Source organism: Myotis daubentonii, chromosome 14 (assembly GCF_963259705.1).
Source record: "Myotis daubentonii chromosome 14, mMyoDau2.1, whole genome shotgun sequence".
Classification (NCBI taxonomy): Eukaryota; Metazoa; Chordata; class Mammalia; order Chiroptera; family Vespertilionidae; genus Myotis; species Myotis daubentonii.
The window spans coordinates 53,528,274-53,551,511 of NC_081853.1; the positions used below are offsets into that span (position 1 = coordinate 53,528,274).

The window sequence follows — 23,238 nt, forward strand, 5'->3', positions numbered from 1 at the left end:
AGTGAGGCCTGGGCGTCGTGGACATCACCGATTCCCAGGGACACCAGAGCGGAGCTGACTCAACAGCACGCAACACACACCTACTTATTTTAATTGCACGGAGGTCATACACCGATTAGAGCAGCGGTTCTCAACCTGTGGGTCGCGACCCCTTTGGCGGTCGAACGAAAGACCATCCTGCATATCAGATATTTACATGACGATTCATAACAGTAGCAACATGACAGTTACGAAGTAGCAACGAAAATAATTTTATGGTTGGGTCACAATATTAAGAACTGTATTTAAAGGGCCAGAAAGTTGAGAACCCCTGGATTAGAGAGACTCCATCAAGTGGGTGCGCCACGCGCTGCTACAGGGAGCACGAAGGCAAATAAAGGTGAGGTCAAAATTTAGTTGTTAACAAATCAAATCTGTGTAAACCTTCCAGGGATCATTTGTAAAATAATCGTGACAGCAGCTCTTCTTCCACTACAGGCACACCTGTGGCCTGAAGCTGACCCAGGAAACGGGCAAGAGGGCGTTGGTTTGGGAGTCTCCACCTTCCCCCCTTCCTCCAGACCTCCTGGCTGAAGGTAAGGAATCAGATTGGAAGGCGCTCGAAAGGTCCTTTCCACTCTAAAACTCTGGAAAATGCCTGCTAAGGTCACAGGATACCTTTTTTAAAATTGTCTATTTAGGTTAGAATGTTGAAAAAGATGAAAAACACCGAGTTTGACTGGCTGAAAAATTAACCTAACTACTAACATCTCTTTTTCACATTATATTTAACTTAAAATATAACATACGTAATTAGTCTATGTGCTTTATAAATCCTGTGGTATTTTTTAAAGAAAGAAGCAGCCTGATGGTGAGGAGCTGGCATTTGAATGCTCTACATCGCCAATGCCATGAATCAGCACGCTCTTCGCCTCCAAACATCTGAGTCTTCCTCGCGATGGAGACGCATTTCAAACGTAAGCAAGGGCTCTGAAGAGGGCAGCTGGGGCGGGGAATATGGACTTCCAGAACCTCCACACTCACAACGAGTCGTCTCAATCCGTGCTCTGATTTCAGCCACAGGAAAGACCATGCTGGCTGAGTCCAAATAGCCGAAACAAAGCAAACAAAACGCAACAGGACAGGTAGAGAGATGTTTTTGTAGAAGAAAGGTATTTTTAAATCTTTTCTTTTGGGCCATTTGATTTTGAATTAACCTGGGAAGTGCAATGGGGCAGGAAGAGAATGCTCGCCCCCCTTAAAACCGGTACGACTCTCCCTCTCTCCCTCCCCGTCTCTGCGGAAATGTCATCTTAAAAGAGGCCTTCCATACCCAGCCTGTGCACACACCTCGTCTCCCAGGTCTGAACCTGTCACATATATGACCTGACACACATTGGACACAGATCATTTATACTTTCTCATCCAGAGTGAATTAGTTCTCAACAAATAGTGAATACGGCAATTACCAAGTGAATGGGAATAAGAGCCATTTCCCTTATTTTGGACTACGGCTGCCTCCGTTCCTCAGACGGATATATGCAAATATAGATGTGTAGAGCATAACTGTGAATTTCATTTTCCATCAATGTCTGATTACCTGCTGATTAAATCTGACAGGCTGCAAAGGGAGAAAAATCATTATTAGATCCCATCCTATCATCTCTAACAACCTAAATGCAACCAATGATCTGTTTTATTACACATAATAGCTTTTAGACAGAAAAAAATATATAGCCACAATCTCACTGTAAAAATAAAAAAAGCATTCAATGAACTCTGCTCCATAGTTATACTTTTATGTAAAACGTAAACTGAAACTATATTTAGAGATAGCATTTCATTTTATTTTTTTAAATATATTTTTATTGATTTTATACAGAGAGGAAGGGAGAGGGATAAAGAGTTAGAAACATCGATGAGAAACATCAATCAGCTGCCTCCTGCACACCTCCTACTGGGGATGTGCCCGCAACCGAGGTACATGACCTTGACCAGAATCGAACCTGGGACCTTTCAGTCTGCAGGCCGACACTCTATCCGCTGAGCCAAACTGGTTAGGGCAATAGCATTTCATTTTAAAAAGATCATTTTGAATCTTATCTGCCGGGGTCCAGCCCCAGCAGGTCCAGGGGTCCCCAAAGGTGTAGACGGAGTCGGCGAAGAAGGAATGACACGGAGACAGCGTTCAGTTGATCAGCAGCCTAGCCAGGATCTCCAGCCAAGTTCTGGTCTCGATCTCCAGAGAGGCTCTGCTGTTTATTGTCTTGTTACATCCGTATTTATACCAGTTGATTTTAATCCTGTCAATTTCTATTACAAAGGTTAGGGCGTTTCTTATCTCCATTCCAGGGAGTAAAGATTATGTAGCTTAAGCATGATTGTTTGTAGTGATTAACTACCCGCCTGGCACTTAGTTAAGGAGTTTCATGCCCTCCCTGACTTCAGGGAAAAATTCCTACCTGGGGAAACAACCTTTCTCGGAGAGGTGACCTTGGTTAAAACACACAGCGCTAAGGGGAGCAAACATATTAAGAACAGTATGCTATATATGCCAGGTCCCTTGAAACATATGCTGTGCAGATGTTTCTTTCCTGCAGCGACTGTGTCAAGCAGCAAGGATGGACCGGCTTCCGGCACTTATCATGAGTTGTAATATAAAATTCACTGAGTTGTTGCATTCTATCATAGATGTGTGCATGGGTATATATACATGTAGTTTTATGTATACACACATATACATGAGTGTAATTTTTGCATGCACACACACCCATACACACATACATTGTCCATTAAAGAGAATGAAATGAGCTTTTCTCAAAGGCATCTATGTGCCATGTTAATTCTCAATGTAACTAAACAATGATGATATTATACCCATTTTACAGATGAGGAAGTAGTTCACACAGGTGCCCTGTCTGAGCGTACAAGGTCTCACAGTAACCATGCGGTAGTGTCAAGTGGCAAACCAATCTGACTTAATCTAGGGTACACAGACGCCGAATGTTTACATACGATCTGCATGTATCATCGATATGAGACATTTTAGAAAAACTTCTTACTGATATGTAGTAGACACATAAAAAGGTACAAATATAAGTGCACACCTAAATGAACTTTCCCAAACTGAGCACACCCACAGAGCCAGCCTGCAGCTTGAGAGAAAGTTGCCAGCAGCCAGAGTCCTCATGCACTCCCTCACACACTTCGCCTCCCCAAAGCCATTACTACTCGGACTTGGCGCATCAAGGATTAGCGGCCCGGTTCTGCAGCTTGTATAACTGGAATCACAAGGTCTGTTCCTGAGGCCCACCCATGCCACCAGTAGTTGTGGTTGTAGAACAATAGCAGTTCTTCTCGCGGCTCTGTAGCCTTCATTGTGTGACTGCACCACAGCACGGATTGGAAGGAATTATACATTCTGAGAGGCCGGATCACAGTGCAGCCATTCCAAAACTGACTCTACTCACGGTAATTCCAGACTCTGTTTCTATCAAGAAATAGGCGAATAATTACTTTTTCTGTGAGTCACTAAAGAAAAGATGTGCTACAGGAGATATATGCTGGACAGCAAATCATTTACTAGAAACGTTTTTATTAGAACCCACGTAAGTGAAAGCACTAATGGAATACATGCTTTGATCTGAAATTTTAAAATAATTACTCTCGGGGTAAGGTTACAAAGATAAGCCCACAAGTACAATTCGTCCCCAGCATCACTCACCGGCAAACTACTGCAGCAGGGTCCTTACATGGCAGAAATGTAACGTGCTAGAGCAACAATAACAGCAAAATTAAATACACACACACACACACACACACACACACACACACGGTTGTACGCATGTGCAGTGTTTGTGGAGCATGAACTTCGCACAAGACAACGTTGTGGCCTCTTTCACGCTCTTTGCCAAGTCCTTGCAACAAGCCCCTGGCCTGGACGTGACAGGTGGAGCCACTGAGGCCCACAGAAGACTTGTCCGAGGTCACAGACTGTTCATTTCCGAACCAGGACTGCAACCCAGGTCACGGGGTCGCGAGTACCCACTCTCAAGCACTAAGCCGGCGATGTGATTATTTCTATAAAAAAAAGAAAAATCGGCAAATCTTTATAATGTTTTGTGATGAGATGTAGAGTGATCAGAAGAACCACAATTCAAGGGCTTATCTCGTGGCTGAGACCTTAAAAGAGCTGCTAACCTTGCGGCTATCTGACACAGTTTTTGCTTTACGAAGAGATACTTGCTAAGACTTTGTGTGATGACAAAAAAGTTGTCAGTATACTACCGAACAGATATTCACACACACGCACACCCCTCTGAACATGCACATTTAACCCGTCCCTGCAAGGAGAAGGAGAAGTTTTAACATGGATGTCTTCCATGTGATTCAGCATTTCCAAATAATTGTGTACATATGTACGTGTGTTTCTGTATGTAACCAAAACAAATGAGGGGCTGTGTCCACAAAAAGACACGTAGAAGAATGTTAACAGCAGCTTTATTCATAACAGACAAGCCAATGTCCCTCAGCAGGAAAAGGGAAAAACTGCAATATATTCATAAATTGGGATACTATCAAGCAATATTTTACATTTTTTTAAATATATATTTTATTGATTTCTTACAGAGAGGAAGGGAGAGGGATAGAGAGTTAGAAACATCGATGAGAGAGAAACATCGATCAGCTGCCTCCTGCATGCCCCCGACTGGGGATGTACCCGCAATCAAGGTACATGCCCTTGACCGGAATCGAACCTGCGACCCTTCAGTCTGCAGGCCGACGCTCTACCCACTGCGCCAAACCAGCCAGGGCAATATTTTAAATATTTAAAAAAGCGTTATAAAGAACAATGTGGGTAACTCTCACAGAAATTATTTCATGAACGTAGCTAGCCAGTAAGTCGATATATTTTGTTTCCTTCATAAGAAGCACAAGAACAGAGAAAACGGATCGATGGTGACAGAAATCAGAATACTGATTAGCTGTGGACATGAGCACGGGTGGGGAAGGGACTGGAAGGAGCTTCTGGTGGGCCGAGTGCTCCCTGCCTAGATCTGTGTGCCGGTTGACGTGTTTAGTCATGTTAAAAACCCACCACTGTACTTTATTACTGCCTGCTAACACGCCATAAGAAGTTTACAAAATGTCAAAAAGTTGGAAGCTATTTTCACCCCCATTTAAATGTGTGGGTTTTTTTTTTTTTCAAGTAAATCTCAGTAGGTCTTAAATCTATATAAGAATGCAACATGTTCCAATTAGTTTGTAAGAACAGCAATATTCGGGAAAAATGAAAATTTACTAGGCAAATTATTTAAATGCCTTTGCATAACTGGTGTGTGGTTTTGAAAACAACTATGACTTCGGAAGCAGAGTCAATGCGCATGCCCTCCACGCAGACGCGCGCATGGGTGCGGGGCTGGCTTTTCGGCTATCACAGCCATTAAAATTAAAACCAAGTATCAAAACGAAACCAGAGGGAAATGAACAGGCAGGCCACAGGCCGAGAGAGCACATTTGCAAAACACATCTGAGACAGGACTTGTATCCAAAATATACAGAGAATCCTCGGAGCTCAACAATAAGAAAACAAACAACCCAATTAAAAAACAGGCCAGGGATCTGCACACACCTCATCAAAGGAGATGCGCAGGTGGCCGACAAGCACGTGACACCCTGCTCCACAGTCTATGTCATCAGGGAGCTGCAAATCAAAACAACGACGAGATCCCACCCAAACATACTGAGGGGTGGAAGCCCAAAACGCTGACTGACAGCGCCCATGCCCGTGAGGGTGGGAGCTGGCGGGCATGGAAACAGTCCGGCCCCTCGGAAGACAGCGGGGCGCTTCCTTACAAAACTCGGCACAGGAATCCTATCCATTCCGGCAATGGTGCGCCTCGATTTTTACGCAAATGAGCTGCAAACTGCAGTCCACACAGAAACCTCACACGCATGCTCACGGCGGTTTTATTCATCAAACCTGGAAGCGACCGAGATGTTTCCCAGTCAGTGGATAAACAAACTGTGGTGATCCAATGGAATGTTCACGGAACATACACGGTAAATACAATGGAAGATCAATTAGCAATAAAAAAAGAAATGAGCTAGCAAGCCACAATTAGCCTTTCTCCTTTATTTTAAATATAGCATCTCCTGTCTCTCTAGAATATTATTTGAAACTTTCCCTTGCAGGAACTGCCAGGCTTTCCGTAGCAGGTGCACACCAGGGCACAGCGTGAACACTGCGTCTGGCTGGAACGTGCATGTGGGGGGAGCCCAGCAGGAATGCAAGGCCTTGTTTCCTGGGCAGAGATGCCTGTTCTAAACATGGCCAGAGGTCTTAGGAAAACACCACGGTAAACACGTGCCATTGGCCACCAGGACACCAAGGCAGGAGGTGCTGAACTGTGTCGAGAGGAACCCTGAGTTACCAGCAATACTCAGTACTAGCCTCAAAGGGAGAGGGCAGCGTTCCAGTCCAAAACAAGTCGTCCACAAACAAAGCAAGAGCAGAAAGGAATACCCCGCTTGCTTTTCTGACGATGGGGGGCGAGGGGAGCCAGCCCTTGGTGAAGACGTAAGGAAGGTAGCTCAAGTTCAAACCTCTGAACCTCCTGGTCATCCAGCTGCTTTCCAGCTGGGGGCCCCCAGGACAAGTTTCTGCACCCCATGGCCCTCACTTTCATCACTGGTGCACTGAGGGGTTTGAATAAATGAGCTTTATGCATACTCCAACTCTAAACACTCTGTAATTTTAAAAAAGGGTTATTGAATGAAACTGAAGGAAATAAAACACAAATCACAACAACTGTCTCCAACAGGAAAAGGAGTCTGGGCGTGGCGCAGGGAAAGAGGGCAGTTCGGAGGGAGGGGAGGCTCAGTTATGGTGGAAAACGTTAGCCGAACAGGAGATAAATGGCCTGTGATTGATTCAGCTATTTATAGCCGATCTCCAAGAGACACCTGGAGAAAGAGACTGGATCGAGTCCAAAGTTTGGTGCTTAGATGAGCAGAAGCTCATTTTACTGTCTGACAATCACTCCTCGACGTACCTGTATATGGAAAGAGCTGATACCTTACATTCTATTAAAAACGTTATGTGAGATCACTGCTCTGGGAGGACTCTTTTTCAAGTGTGCAAAATTCTGTGGGCTCTCACAGCAAGATGCACAGTAAGCACATCTGACACCTAAGTGATCTCTTGACATCTGACTGAAGGTCAGAGCACTGGCCCTCAGGACGGAGTGGACACTTCATCGGGGAAGGCGGACGATGAGCTTTGCTCCGTGGTCTGGAGATGAGTTATTAAACTCCTCTATAAAGTTTTATTACTCTTCTAATCCCATCGAGAGCTGTCCTCACTTTACACGTCCTACTGCTTGCTGAATATGGCAGCAATGTGCTACGGTAATTGCTGTTCGGCGTTAGATTTCTTTTCCTCTAAAGCTAAGGATATAAAAGAGAAGGCATCAGAGATATGATACAGCCGCTGATTGTACCATTTAAAGGAAAAAAGAGAGAGCCAGATGTTAGCTGTGCCTCTTTGTGAGGGAATAACCTGCATGATTCCACATTTCCACCCTGAGTTCTGAGTGTCCGCGGCCCAGACAGAAGGGAATGAAAGTAAATGTATGTTTCAGCACTTGGGGAAAGCACTTACAGAGAAAACAATTTACATCTTAATAGCTTTCTTTCATTTCATTAACTCCTCCTCTGCGTTTCATCCTGGAGGCTGCAGGAATGTTTGCAAACTCATGAGTCTAAGAAAGAACCACAGACGATCCAGAGCGGTTAAGGGGCCCCAGAGGCCACAAGCCAGGCTCCCACCAGCACTGGAATCGCTTCTCTGTGGGCCTCCCTTCAAGGCTCCTGTCACCCACAGTGGGGAGCACTCCCTGCTGCCTCCCTCGTCCAGAGGTTGACCTCTCAACACTTCAAATCTTTGGGAAGATCTTATCTTGAACAGGAAGCGGATGCCCTGGCACCTTCACCAGGACAAGGCCTGCATTTTGGAGCAACTCGCGTCATGAACGGTCTCCCATTCCGCAGGAGAGAAGGACACACGTGTGAGGACGGTGCCGGGAGCTCCGGATGGTCTCCCTACCCTTCAGAAGGAACGTTTCCACCCGCCTCACCAGCGTGGCTGCTGGAAGCTAAGCAGCCTCTAGAGTGACTGCAATGTGTAACGTGTCGCCCAGAAGTAAACCCGGCGGGATCCTCATACAGAGAAGACCTCTGCCATCGCACACCTGGGACATCAGTGTCCCCTCCTGAACGCAGGTGGTAGGCAACTTGAATTTGAGGCTCAGCCAGGCACTCCATGGCCCAAACTCCCTGCATCCTAACGAGACCATGAGCCTCGTTCTCACCCATGGCATGTGGGCAACAGGAACGTGGGTCATTTCCAGGGGCGTGGGTAAAATATACATAAAACAGACCATTTTAACTGTCTTTAGGTATACAGTTCAGTGGCATTAACTACCTTTATAATGTTGCATAAACCACTGTCATCATCCTAAACAGAATCTCTGTGCCCATTAAACAGCATCTCCCCACTAACCACCCTCCCAGGCCTTAGTAACCATGATTCTATTTTCTGTCTCTACAAATGTGTCTATTCTAGGTACTTTAATAAGTGAAGTCATACAATAGTTGTCCTTTTGTGTCTGGCTTCTTTCATTTAGCAAAATGTTTTCAAAGTTCATCCATGCTGTTGCATAAATCAGGTTATTCCTTTTTATGGCTAATATTCCATTGTACATATACACCACATTTCATTGTCCATTCATCTGCTGATGGACACATGAGTGGTTTCCACCTTTTGACAATTGCGAATAATGCTTCAATGAATTTGTAAATATCTGTTTTAGTCCCTGTTTTCAATTCTTTTGGGCATATACTGAGAAAGGGAATTGCTGAATGATATGGTAATTCTGTGTTTAACTTTTTGAAGAATCACCATATTGGATTCCATGACCACTACACCATTTTACATTCCCACCAGTAATGCATAAGAGTTCCAAGTTCTCCAGATCCTCACCATCACTTGTTATTTTCCTTTTAAAAAAAAAATAATCATCCTAAGGTATGAAGTGGTCTCATTATGGTTTTAAAGTGCATTTAATGACAAATAATGTTGTGCATCTTTTCATGGGGTTAATGGCTATTCATACTTCCTTTGAATAGAAACGTCTATTTAAGTCCTTTGTCCATCCTATGTAATAAAAGCCTAATATGCTAAGTGTCTGGTCATCTGATCGTCTGTTTAACCAATCAAAGAGTAATATGCTAATGATATGCTAAGGCCGCTCAACCGCTCGCTATGATGTGCACTGACCACCAGAGGGCAGATGCTCCGACCGGTAGGTTAGCTTGCTGCTGGGGTCAGGCCAATCAGGACTGAGTGAGATGGGCCAGACATGCCCTGGAGCCCTCCCACGATCCCTCCCTGGCTGGCCAACCTCCCGTGTCCCTCCCCAGCCTTGATCGTGCACCGGTGGGGTCCCTTGGCCTGGCTTGCGCCCTCTCGCAATCCGGGACCCCTTGGGGGATGTCAGAGAGCCGGTTTCAGCCCGATCCTGCTCAACGCAGGAGCTGCCCCCTGGTGGTCAGTGCATTCCCACAGGGGGAGTGCTGCTCAGCCAGAAGCCAGGCTCATGACTGGCAAGAATAGCAGCGGTGGCAGAAGCCTCTCCCGCCTCTGCAGCAGCGCTAAGGATGTCCAACTGATGGCTTAGGCCCACTCCCTGTGGGCTCCCAGACTGCGAGAGGGCACAGGATGGGCTGAGGGACCCCCCCGCCGAGTGCACGAATTTTGTGCACTGGGCCTCTAGTCTCTATATATAAAAGCCAAGAAATCAGAATGACCAGAACCGGTCACTATGACGCACACTGCGGCCAGCCAACCGGCCCGATGGGGGTGGGGTCAGCTGGCCAACTTTCCGCAGCCCCTCCCCCTGGCTGGCTGGCCCCAATTGGGATGGGCCGGCCAGGCTCCACCTGTGCACAAATTCATGCACCGGGCCTCTAGTTTTATAATAAGGATTTTTGTTGTTGTTGACTTGTAGTTCTTTATGTATTCTGGAAATTAATCCCTAATCAGATAAATGATTTGCAAATACTTTCCCTTCTAGCTGGGGTTCTTAGGAAGCAGGTATGCCTTCTCCACGGTGTTACGCTTCTGCCTGCTGGATAGAGTGCATTTCAATATCCAGGGAAATGATTAAGCCATGAAATGGGAGGAGATGCAGCAAAGCCGCCCACTGGCCAGAAATGCCCCGGATTCTATTATACAACTGATAAACTTTTTGTGTTAATCCACTGAAATTTTGACTCTTTTTTTCCCACAAATTGAACATAGTCCTCTAACTGTTCATTTTTCTCACTGTGATCTGCAGGTTCATGACTTCCATCTCCCAGGTCTCATCCCCATTAGTGCCTCTTAAGTAGGGCTGCAGGCCTTCCTTGACTAGACCCTCCTTTTCTTCATTACCACAAACTGGCAGCATATTCATTTTGTTAGAGAGACTTAACTTGCCTATAGTTCTGATATCCCTCCATTCCTCTTTGTGTAACTGAGATTTTTACCGTCCTAAGATCTTAGGCACCCTTGTTTCTTTGTAACTTCTTAAGAACCATGGTTCTGAGTATCAACTTCCAGTAATCAGACGAATAGGTCTGAGGACCTAGTGGACAGCACAGTGATAACAGTTATTAATACTGTATTATACACTTGAAAGTTGCTAGGAGAGTAGTACTTAAATGTCCTTACCACAAAAAAGAAATTGTAATTCTATGATGTGATATAAATTTGCAATAAATAAGTGCATCAAATCAGCACATTGTACACCACAAATTTACAAAAAGCTATGTCAATTATATCTCAATAAAATTGGGAAGAAAGAATCTACAAATAAATAATCTTTTCAAATGGCTCTGAGATCCAACCTGCAGATATTTTAGTATTCTGCATTTCTAGTGTAACCTTTTTGGGGTGATACAGTTTAACTCATTTAAAGTGGCTGATACCACCCAGCTGGTGTGGCCCAGTGGTTGAGTGTCAACCCATCAACCAAGAGGTCTCTGGTTCAATTCCCAGTCAGGGCACATGCCTATGGGCATGATCCCCACTAGGAGGCGTGCAGGAGGCAGCTAATCAATGTTTCTATCTCTCCCTTTGTCTCTCTCTAAAAATCAATGAAAACAATTGTTTTAAGTGGCTGATACTATCGCAATAATTTATCTTCAGTTTCATTTCTCTCCCTCTAATGATCTGCTTACATGGTCCCATGGGAGGACCACTTGGCTATTTTTAGTGTTTATTTTTAAACACTTATGCTAATTTTATTAATTATACATGACAAATTTACATATATTATCATTTAATCCTCAAGACAAACATACAAAATAGGTATCATTATCCCAGAGAGATTAAGACCCAAAAGTATCTCATCAAATTGCAGAGTGAGGATTCAGACCCAGCTGTTTCAATTACATACCATGTTCCTGTTCGTTCACATGCTAGCTTCTCCAATTCTCCCCTAAATAATGAACTTTTCACTTCTTTTCTGGAGCACGGCTTCAAAGTGCCTTCCGTAGCTCCTGGAGACATTTTTAGGAGGCACAGCCCATTGTGTGCTGTTCCTTGACGCTATTATAATTTCACACCTTCTGTTGCATGTCCCTCCTTGCTATTTTTAACATGTTTTTAATCTGACCTAGCCCAGAAGCTTGTTAAACGTCTCCCTCTTTTCCTATATTGAAAAATCCTTTCTGAAGGGTGATAATATGGCTTTGATGCTTCAGAGAATTGCAGACATTAAGAGGCCTCCCTGAGCCCTGGTGAGGAGACACGTGGGCAGGGGAGCGACGACACACGGGCCATTCCATCTCAGTGCAACATTAAAGGAAGACAAGGGGACATTTCTATCTGCCTAACACACAGTTCTCCATATTTCAAAATTAAGGTCGGACAAAATGAAAGCTTGAAGCAAAAAATAAGACCACTGCTTATAAGGTTTCAGCTCCGGAAAATCACTCCGCCACATCCAAGCTGACAATTTTGTGCCCCAGGGACAGGACTGCCCCTCTAAGACCAGCCAGCCAGGCTCCAGATGTGAGCAACGGGGTGCGAGCTGATAAAAAGTCACTCAGCAGCTCAAATGCTGCTCATTTTGGTGGCCTTAGAAGAATCCATCTCATAATGTCCTTTGTACATCCAGTTCTCGATGAATACACCGCAAAGGAAGAAATATACGAAGCACTAGACGTGAGGTCCGAAGTCGGATGACACATTGGGGCAGGCAGCCAAGGGCTGAGGCTGGACAGGGTGCAGAGAAGCGAGGCCCTTATTCTGGAAATGAAACGTGAGCTCTGCCCTGAGCGTCCCCTGTCATTCATCCGGCCAGTGCCCACCTATAGAGCAACCGCTGTGCGCCAGGAACTGGGAGGGGGGGGGCAGAGAGGTCAACAGTGACAGGCAGGCTCCTGTGTTCATGGGGCTCTCCTTTCAGCAGATGACATGAATATCAATCAATCAATTACTTCTCTTTTAGACACTGGCATGTTTATTGAGCCTATAGATTAAAAGACGACTGCTTCCAAGATCTGGGCAGCAAGATGTGGAGGTCAACGAAATGCCTGCCCAAGAAAACAGCAATTGATGACTGAGCCCCTGGCAGGCGGAACTGAGGAGGAGGACTGTCCCCTCTCCCCCAGGGAGAGCAGTCAGCTCTGCGACCTGAAGAGCTAATTCTATACCTGCTGCTCTGGGAGAACCTGGGGCTTGTGAGGACTTCCACAGAACACTCAGCAGGCGAGCCCGTCGGGACATCATTCCTATTTTAATTACAACTGTGATAAGTGCAACGGAAGAGAATGGGGGCTTTCAAGAAGGGCTTCCTGGAGAAAAGGGAGTTTGAGCCGAGCTCGGGAGGAAGCAGGAGGGTGAGCAGGATGGGGACAGGTACGTGGGAAGGTGTGGGGGAGAAGGAAGCAGGTGTGTGACAGAAACTGCGATGAGGTGAGTCTGGCCGTGCCCGGACAGCACAGGGAAGAGTGCCAGGCAGGCAGCAGGGGAAGTCAGGACTGTGTGCTGTTAATGAGTCCAGCCCGCTCCTAAGAGCAGGAAGGAGCTGGCACAGGGAGTGACAGGCGGAGACTGGCACCCGAAAATGACCGTTCTGGCAGGTGCTGTGTGAAAAGTCAGAGTTCTCTTCCTATCTCCTACGCCAATACTCACCCGTTCCCAAGGTCATCCCCCGCAAATCATCTCTGAAATGCCTGGCAGAGAGCAATGCAATGAAAATACTTGAAATCTTCTTAAATTCAAGCAAAAGAATTTCTATCATACTAAAAAGACAACCCAGTCTGAATAGACAATGTGTCAAAGGAGATGTACAAACAGCCAATAAGCCCACGAAAAGCTGCTCAACATCATTAGCCGCTAGGAAAATGAAAATCAAAACCCCATGAGGTACCACCTCACTCAGGATGGTCCTCATGAAAAAGCAACCCTTTCTCTGTTCTTGATGCTTAAAACTGTCACCCGAATATGATATTTTGTATCATCCCCCGACCCCGGATACAATGTACCTTTTAAATCTGCATATTTACTTATGGAGCATTTTCTTCTATCCTGTTTAAAAGTATTGTATCTGTTCAATTTGTTCAGCCCTCTTCCATGAGAGCACCCACCAGCCATGGCTCGGACTTTTTCACCGGGTGGCGGCAGCATTCACGAGCCTGCATGGAAGCTGCAAGGCCCCTTGCTGTCCGGGCTTGGGAATCACACGTCACTGCCATCACATTCTGGTTGAAGGAAATCACTATGCCGCCGTGGATCCCGGGGTAAGAAAGAGGTTCCACCTCTTGGTGAAAGCAGCGGCGATGAGCGCGCGGCCATCTGTAAGCCAGCGCCGTTACCCAGAGAGGCTGATGGGCTTTACCCAGCACCACAGCCGGTGCACGGGGGTTGCTCCGTGTGACTTCCCGAAGCCGGTCCAATCCATCCCTTCCAGGTGATGCTTTCGGTTATGTCTAGATGGTTTCGCACGCCTGGATTCCCAGCGTCTGCTCTCCTGCTGCGCTGGCAGTACCGAGTAGTACGAAGACCACGTGCCTGCGAGTCTAAAGTAGTTCCTGCCTGGCTCTCTACAGGAAAGGTCTGCCAGCCCCTCCTGTTCAACACGAGCTGGAATGTTCCACACGAGTGAGAAACCTAAGGTGGCTATTAAGTACACGTCAAGGCCACACAGCTCTCAGAGTGACTTTCTGGCCTCTTGAGAAAACACCGATTTAGGCAGGTTTATAATAAACCGCGCAAGGAATGAGTATGTTGATTTCTGAGACACCATACACCGGTGCAGACAAACATTGCTTTCAATGCTGCTTTGGCAGGATCTGCACGCTGCCGTCGTGGAAACGCGTTATTCTGACGGCTCTGCTGGGAACACTGAAGCTGGGACAACATCCTTCACTCAAAGGTCAGTGCACGGCGACCAGCCAGGGCCCCTTGTGAATGTTAATAACTCTAATATTTTCAGGCTGACACTCTATCCACTGAGCCAAACCGGTTAGGGCTAACTCTAATATTTTCAAATGTAAACAAAAGGTCTTTCTTTGTTTTATCATTCTTTCCCAGAAGGGCTCATTTAAAAATGACCACTTTAAAACAAAAAGCCTGAATTACACAATGCAGTTGCGTGCTGGTGACGGTCAGTGTCCTTGTGGCCGCCCTACTGAGTGGCAGGCGACACCGAGGTCCTTGTGTCTGTTCTGACTAGTCCTCTCTGATCCAGGCACCAGGACTGCATGTCCCCCTAACGAAGAGAAAGTGCTGCCAACGACACTGTCCCCGCCTCATCAGTTAGAACTGCATCTTACACTCAAGGCAGGTGCTCTTCGAGGCTTACTTTGACACAGTTTTTCTCACATATTGCTTTTCTATATACATAAAAAAATATATAAGTAGAATGAATTGGTATAGAGATAAACAACTTAGAGATACTCAAGAACTTAGAAAAAGAATGTAAAACAAACTCAACAAAAGCACAAGGAATGAATTAAGAGAGAAAAGCAGAAATTGACTTTTTTTTTTAAGTAGGACTAACAACTAAATTCCAAACCAGTCTAATAAAATTAAACAACCATTATCTTAAATACTCACTAAAAACTCAAAACCGCAAATACATAATATAAAAAACGGTAATAGGGAGATAATTTCTGAAGCCAAGAAAATAGAACAACTGTGAACACCTATTTTGTCCAAATCTATGGCAATAGATTTGAAAGTGTGTATGAAATGAAAGCTTTCTAGGAAAACTCAATTTCCTAAAGCTGATTCTATAAGAGATGGAAAGATGTAAAAAGATTAATTACCTTTGTAGAACTAGATAAAGGTGTTAAAGAGCTACCACTACTAATATACCTCCTAGAAACAGCAGAAGCCAGAGGGAATTCCACTAAACTTTTAAGGAATAGGTAATTTCATTGATTCTTGAATTGTTCCAGAACCACAGAAAGAGGAAAATTTTCCTTTTATTGTAAATACTAGAATCTTTGCCCAGTGCACAAAATTCGTGCAGGGGAGGAGGGACCTCAGACCGGCCTGTACCTTCTTGCAATCCGGGACTGCTGGCTCCTAACTGCTTGCCTGCCTGTCTGTCTGATCGCCCCTAACCACTCTGCCTACCTGCCTCATCACCCCTAACCCCTCTGCCTGCCGGATTGCCCCAAACCACTCTGCCTCCCTGCCTGATCGTCCCTAACTGCTCGCCTGACTGCCTGATCGCCCCTAACCACCTCTTCCTCGGCCCCCACCACCACGGCTTTGGCCAGAAGGACGTCTGGAATGACTTCCGGAAGGTCATTCAGCTGTCCGTTCTAATTAGCATATTACACTTTTATTATTACAGATGCAACTTAGTGTTAACACCAAAACCTAGCAAAGAATGTATTCTATTAAAAACCAACAAGAAACAAAACCACAGGCCAATCACACTTATGCATGACAATGGAAAAATCCTGAAAAGAAAATTAGCAAAGAGCTTAAGTAGCACAATTAGAGAATAATATATCACGGTCAAGTGTGGTTACTGACTCAAGTGCTCGGATGGCTTAACACAACATAACCTATTAAATACAACTCATTACATAAATAGATCCAAGGAAAAATCATTTGATTATTTCCATAGAAGCCAAAAGTAATTATTTACTCTTGCTTTTAAAGATAAAATTAAAATAGATAAGTACTTCCTTAACCAGAAAAAAGACTGAGGCAATACCAACACATCCTCTGTCTGGGGGCAGGTAGGGTTTATGTGGGAAATCTCTGTACCTCCCCCCCAATTTTGTTTGAAACCTAAAACTTTCCTTAAAATATAAAGTCTTAAAAATTGTTTTCAACTGTAAAATTAAAGATATGTGTATGATGCAAAGTAAACTCAGCCTCGACCCATTCGGTCTCATGTTATGAGGTGCTTTGGACCATATACGTTTGTATTTTGACTGACAGCAATACATCTAAATGCCTTGCTTACACTTGCATTTGTTTTTTGTTGTTGTTGTTTTTATTATTATCTTTAAGCAATGCTACTTACAGTGTGCCGTGTAGAAAATAAGTTAGTGTAGAGAAGCTATCACAATCGTACCACACTTTCCCTTTTGGCTGGTAATATTATTTATAGGACCCTATACATCTATTTTCATTGATCAACTTTATTTTTTTTAATTATGCTTTTATTGATTTTAGAGAGGGAGGGAGAGGGATAGAGAGAAAAACACCAACTGGCCGCCTCCTGCACGCCCCCCACTAGGGATCGGGCCCGCAACCCGGGCATGTGCCCTGACCAGGAATTGAACTGGTAGCCTCTTGGTTCACCGGTGGACGTTCAACCGCTGAGCCACACCAGCTGGGCTGACTGATCAACTTTAAATAGTACTTTGTGACTCCCTTCTATATAAGATGAGAAAACTTACAAATAGGCAAAACTCAACAGAATCTAAGCAAATTCTAAGAAGCGCTTACCGTGTTCATAAAGCAGCTGCATGTTCGAATCCTTGCAGGCAACCAGGTTGTGGAGCAATGCAATCACACTTTGCATGGTATTACCCAGAATGTTCTCCTGGTGGGCCTGCAAGAGATGACAGTTTTCATCATAACTACACAGAAATACAATCACATGATAGAGGCAAATGAGCAAATGACCTCCATCCCCTCATTCTCCGCACAAGGTGCCCTGAGGACCTCTGCACTGCAGGGAAGCAGGTGCTCCCGCGCTCGGGCGCGCCCCCTGGCAAGTTAGTGAGCTGGGAGGCGGCCTGAACCGCGCGGAGCGCCAGCTGCCGCAGCCCCTGCCCGAGCTGGACAAGCACACAGCCCTCTGTGCTTAGGCGGGGACAACGGAGGCAGAGGGACAGAAATCAAGCCCTGGGGACTGAGGAGACCGCGCCTGAAACATGTTTTGAGATCATAACAGAAAGCTTAGACAAACTGTTCTGCACATATGATAAAATTATGCACAGCATTCCTTTATATCTTCATGAATCTTCTGTGACCTGAGCCTTCTGCACCGCCTTGCACACTGTCTCCTCCCCTTTCTTGTGGCTCAGACTCACCAAGCTCAGTCTTATTTCATTGGTCTTTCAAGGAACCAGCCTCCCATTTTAATGATCGTCCACATTTTTGGCTTTGAGTTAGTCATTACAAAGGTATACAAACTGCCACCTCTTCCTCCTGGGAGGTCACTTCCCTGCCCACTTGTGACTACAGTTGTCCAGGACACTTGCTTTGGCCAATTAAACCCTTTGGGCAGAAGTTTTAAGGGCCAGAGAGGACTTTGTCATCCCTCTTTCCCTCTGCTCTGGTGTCGGGTCATGCTCTAGGTCCATGGTCGGCAAACCGCGGCTCGGGAGCCACATGCGGCTCTTTGGCCCCTTGAGTGTGGCTCTTCCTAAGCCTTAGGAGTACCCTAATTAAGTTAATAACAATGTACCTACCTATATAGTTTAAAACATTTGGCCCTCAAAAGAAATTTCAATCATTGTACTGTTGATATTTGGCTCTGTTGACTAATGAGTTTGCCGACCACTGCTCTAGGTGGAAGAGCCTCCAATAACCCGCGTCGCAGAGTGAGGACGTGCGGCAGAGCAGCCGGAGTCCTAGGGGGACACGCGGCTCCAGTCTGACAGAAGTACCCACACCGCACCTGGCTCCGAAGCTGCCCGTCACATCGTGCACCGCCCTGCGGGCAGCCACGGCAGTCCTGGAGGCTCATCTGCTAGGTCTCTGTTGATACAAGTCAAGGAGTTTGCCTTCCAAATACCGAAGCCTAGAGATTTCTAACATTCTTTAGACACACACGCTTAGAAGTGGACGCTAGTGTTTGCCTGTTTCGCTGACACCAGCTTACGAAGATTAATGTGGGGGCGACGGTCTGCCACTAATTTCATCTCATTATTCCTACAGTTAGTTGGAAGGAGAGGGTGATTAATAAGCGCCAACTTGACGCGACACGTTGTACTCATGACAAAGTAACTGATGTTACAAAGGAGACCTGCTTTTGTGATGAGAAGCTAATAAATCTTTCCTTTTTGTCCCATACAGTGAAACAACTCATCCCACTCCCTGTTCACAGACCAGTCTGTGACCGCGTGCAGGTCAGTCTCGCTGGAGACAGAGCCACGCGCCTTCGATGCACAGCTTTCGTGGTGACAGGTGCCCCTGCTACGCTGCTCATGGCCGTGTCTTTGGCTCGAGTGAAGCCCACGCTTCCGGTTCCCTCGTGCTCTCAGGGTGAGCCCCTGACGGGCACAGGCATTTCCTTTTGTACAAAAGCCCCCTTTCCAGACCTGCGTCACCCTGAACACTGAGAACCCAGGAGTGTACCCCAGCCAACTGGGTCCGAGGCTCCTGGCCTGGGGGTCCCGGAGCCCTGCAGACCGAAGGCCTCTGCCAGCCCCTGCCCAGGCTGCAGGAGGGCATGGGGAAAGGGACGCCCTGGTTAAAGCCGCCCCTCCCCTCCTTGCTGGGGGCACTCAGGACCAAACACTTGGTGCGGAGAATAAAGGAGAGATCAATAAGCTTGTAGCCAGGCCGGGAGAGGTGGTTCCTTTTCTGCTGCAGCCTTTGACGTACAACCCAGGAAGCAGGATGTGTCAGGCAACTGCAGGAAAGGAGAGAATGAGCATGTGACCCCTAGAGCCGCCACGGACAGCCCCGTCACTCGGACACTTAGAGTCAAGGCCGGCTGTTGGTGCCGAAGGACGCTGAGCTCGTGGGACAAGGCCTCCCCGACATCCACCTCGCCTCTGCAGGCCGTCCCAACGCCCTGTCCGATCACGAGGAAAATATTTCACTCCTTCCATCCGTAAGCCAGCGGCGAGCACAGCTGACCTCATTTGTGTGCCTGACGCCACGGTGTATGGACATTTAACAAACGGAGCCCTTGCGGGTTCTAATAAAACATAGCATTTGCCAGCAGAGATAATTAGAATTGAAGCAGCAAAAATCTAGTGTTTGGCAACCGAGATGAAACAACTTCATTAAAATGTGCAGCGGCCTCAGCAAATGAAAGGCAGGCGAGCACTGGACCCTGAAGAATCAGCTTCTCCAAACTAATTGCTTCCGAGCGGAGAACGGCTCCGAAACACCAAGGGCGCAGCAAGGAAACGCGGCCGGCGGTGATCGGCCGCCCCAGCGGGCTCAGGGCAGACCCAGCACTGCCCTCTAACAAGGGGAGATGGGGACGCACTGAAGACCGCAGCGATCCGGGACAGGCCGGCAGAGGTCTGAACCGTCGAGGCAGGAAGTACCTGGGCCAGAATTCAAAGGATGAGCGCCCATCGCCAGGAGGTTAGAAACTGCGGAGAGAATGAAACGCAGCAGCTTGCACAGTGCCGGGCGCACGGACTCGACACGCTCAGAAATACACACGCAGCTCACCCTGTTCCACGCGTTTAGAGTGCGTTCCGGGGAAAGACGGGTGTGCTGCTCTGCGGGATGGGCGCCCACCGCGCACACACTCCCTGGGCACACGGTGCCGCACCCGGGCACAGCAGGCGCCCTCCCTTCCCTCTCCTTTCCTGCGTGTCCCGTGGGGCTGGGTGCCAAGGGATCTGACGCCATAGGAAAGTCTGCGGAGACTCAGATGACATGAACGTACTGGAGGGGAAGGGCCACTTTCCATGTCACAGACCCTCACAGGCAGCTCCAATTCACTGGGCTCCACACTGAGTCGCTGTCTCCTTTCCCCTCCTTCCTGTTTCCTGTTTCAATGGCGGCCCTACACGCTGCCCAGCCACCAGCCATCGCTCTCGGAGTGACCCGGGCACTGCCTCGCTCTCATCTCCGCATCCAACGCCCACCAATTCCCTGGGCCCTCCTGAGCCCCTGGGGGATCTGTTCTCTAAGACCAGGAGATGTTGCCACCTTTGGATAAAGCCGCCACCACCTCCTCAGGGGACTCCACGTCCAGTATCACCGCCACGACGGCGGGCGGGCTCCTCGCTCCAAAGCGGCAGACTCACCTCCATTCCCGGGCTCTGATCTGAGCCTGCAGGTCTGGGGAGCACATTTGCGTCTTCGGCCGGCCCCAGGCGGCCACGCTCCCCACACCCCAGTGTATGCCCAGACCCGGTGGAGTCAAAGGCCTGGGGAGGGCAGGCCACAGGGCCAGAGTGGCAGGAGCAAGGGCACCTCCAAGGCTTCCGGTCCCAGAGAAACATCATATCGTGATTGTGGACATGTCCTCACGACTTACTGAGCCGAATACCGACCCCGAGGATGAGGGACAAGGACGGAAACGAGCTGAATTACACTGAAAGGGACAGGTTAATTCAGCATGAATCTGATCACTTACCCCACAAACATGTACACGGGATTCCCTGGGAAGGCCGCTATCTGGGCATCCGAGGTGGGGTGTTTGGGGTGCGATGAAGTTGGGGCCGGGGTAACTGGCCCCGGACACTGGCTCTGCCAGCGGGGAGGCAGCCACAGGGCTTCTGGGACCAGTCGCCAGGGCTCTGCGGGCGCAGCGGGCTCGGAGGCGAAGGGAGAACCGTGAGGCCCGCTGGTCTGCCACCTGCAGCCAAAAGCGCCGGCGCCCTCACCCCGAGAGCCCAGGGGAGCGGAATCAGTCCCTCCCCTCACTTGGGCCACCGCCATGTGAAGGCCTCCATCTTTCTGCTTAAACACAGGAGAGAATAAAACTCTAATTATTTTTCCATTTGACTGACAGACAGGGCAGAGGCCCTTTGGCAGCAGCGAACACAAATTGTTAGTGACCTGTTCCAGGTGGCACCGAGGGAGGGCCTGGGCCAACTGGCGCCATGTGCCCATCAGGGTGCTGAGCCAGCTTCAGGGCGGCAGCGCATGGAGGCCCTCCCCAGGTGAGTGTGCCGTGGCTGTCCCAGACCGTCCTCCCTCATTATTTAGGCTGCCGGCAGGAAGCTTCCTTCTTCTTGGCTCCGACAGGGCCCTGTGCCTCAGGGCAGGTGCCGTGGGCCAGAGCCAACACGGCTCTGCCCGGGGGAGAACCCTGGCAACGAAGCCGAGCGAAGCTGCCAGCACCAGTGTCCCTGGGGATGGATTGTGCCCTGTGCTGCGTCTACCTGGAGGCTAGAGACGGGCCAGACTGCCCTGCACTTGCTGCCCGAGCTACGTAGAGGCCCGAAGCAGGGGAACATGAGAAAACCCAGGTGGGCATCCAGACACACCCCTGCCTGCTCCGTGCATCCCTGCCCCTCTCCAGAAGTAAAACAATCACCGGCATCGGCGGCGGCACCATCATCATCATCATCATCTCACAAAAATAAAGCCTGGCAAACTAATACTCGCTCTCAGAAATCCAGGCCAGAAGCTGGAGGCCATGGGAGGCTGCCCTTTTCATGGTGGACAGTCTCCATCACCTCCCTGTGCCCACCTCCCTGTGCCCGCCTGCCTCCGTCACCTCCCTGTGCCCGCCTCCATCACAGCACCTGCCACGTGCACTGTGACTATTGGTTCTTCCATTCCTCACCAGATGCCGAGCCCTTTGAGGGCAGAATTGGGGCTTTGAGCAGTGTCCCCAGTGCCTGGTCCACAGTGGCCTCCGGGAAATTAACAGAAGGACAATCCTGCTCACAGTCATCGGTGAGCACAGCAGGGGAAGGGAGATACAGCTGCTTGGGTTCTCCTTCAGGAAGTTAGCTTGTCGGGAACAAACAATTGCCCTCCATTGAGCCATTGATAAATATTTACTGAGCATTGAAATTTGCACATAATGGTGTGAAACACAAATGATTTTCCTCCCAATGTCCTTTTCCATGGGTACACATTTGTTTTTGAATAATGTTTGCAAGAGATGGTAAATTGAGGCCCTTTTACTTTAAGGACAGAAAACCTCTCGCGTGCTACATATTTGTCAAGGACCCGCGACGCACTCGCGTAGGAAATATGCACTTGGGAAGTCCTGAACGAGGTTCACACGTCTCAACGGGACCCCCCCGTTAAAGGTAATTGCTCACAAACACAAACACCCCTTCCTGAGGAAGGAAATACTGCCCGCGGTGGAAGGGAATGGGAGGGTCAGTACGCGCAGTTCTCACAAGGCGTGTTCAATGGCAGCGCTCTCACTGCCGGCCCTGCGACCTCTTTGCAGAGGGAGTTTATGGTCTCGTGGTTCCTGCCGCAGAGAGGTTCTAGCAAATCCTGCAGGAGAGGGATTTTAGTGGGAAGTGGCGCAAAGTCCTTCCAACCAGGGTTTTAAAGCGACACGGAAAGCACAGGAAGGGCAGGGAGGAGAGGAGACCTCAGGCCGCTGGAAGCACATGTCTAAAGCCAGGATGAGGACAGGAAGCCTTTCTGCCGCATGACCGAGAGGGGCCGAGTGCCGGCCGGCTGCACCCCAGCAGCAGCTGCCTCGCCCAGGTGCGGGCTGGAGTTGCCCAGGCGCGGGCTGGAGTTGCCCAGGCGCGGGCTGGGGGTCGCCTGGGCGCAGGCTGGAGTCGCCCGGGGTGCGGGCTGGGGGCCGCCCGGGTGCGGGCTGGGAGCCTGCAGCAGCAGCAGCATGAGAAGCCCCTCTGGACAAGGATGTGGAAACGGATGCCCAGGGAGGCGGGATCTGCCTGGAGACTCCAGCTAAGATTCTTCTCTGCTCTGCCATCCTTTCATGCTAAACCCAATGGCTACATCTTTCCAAATGCATCTTTGAATAAGAAGTTAAATCATGTCAAGCAGTTCTAAACGTTATGACTACACTGAGACACCACAGTTCTGCA

The 23,238-nt window shown here is 48.2% G+C and overlaps 1 protein-coding gene across 2 annotated transcripts in view; it reads right to left on the minus strand.

Moving 5' to 3' along the window:
- ULK4 (unc-51 like kinase 4) overlaps positions 1–23,238 on the minus strand; it is a 251,617-nt gene that overhangs the window by 96,275 nt on the left and 132,104 nt on the right. For both annotated transcript variants that reach the window (XM_059664478.1, XM_059664479.1), the window contains exon 32: positions 17,009–17,114. In XM_059664478.1, the coding sequence (XP_059520461.1) occupies positions 17,009–17,114 (106 nt within the window). The remainder of the gene's footprint in view (positions 1–17,008; positions 17,115–23,238) is intronic.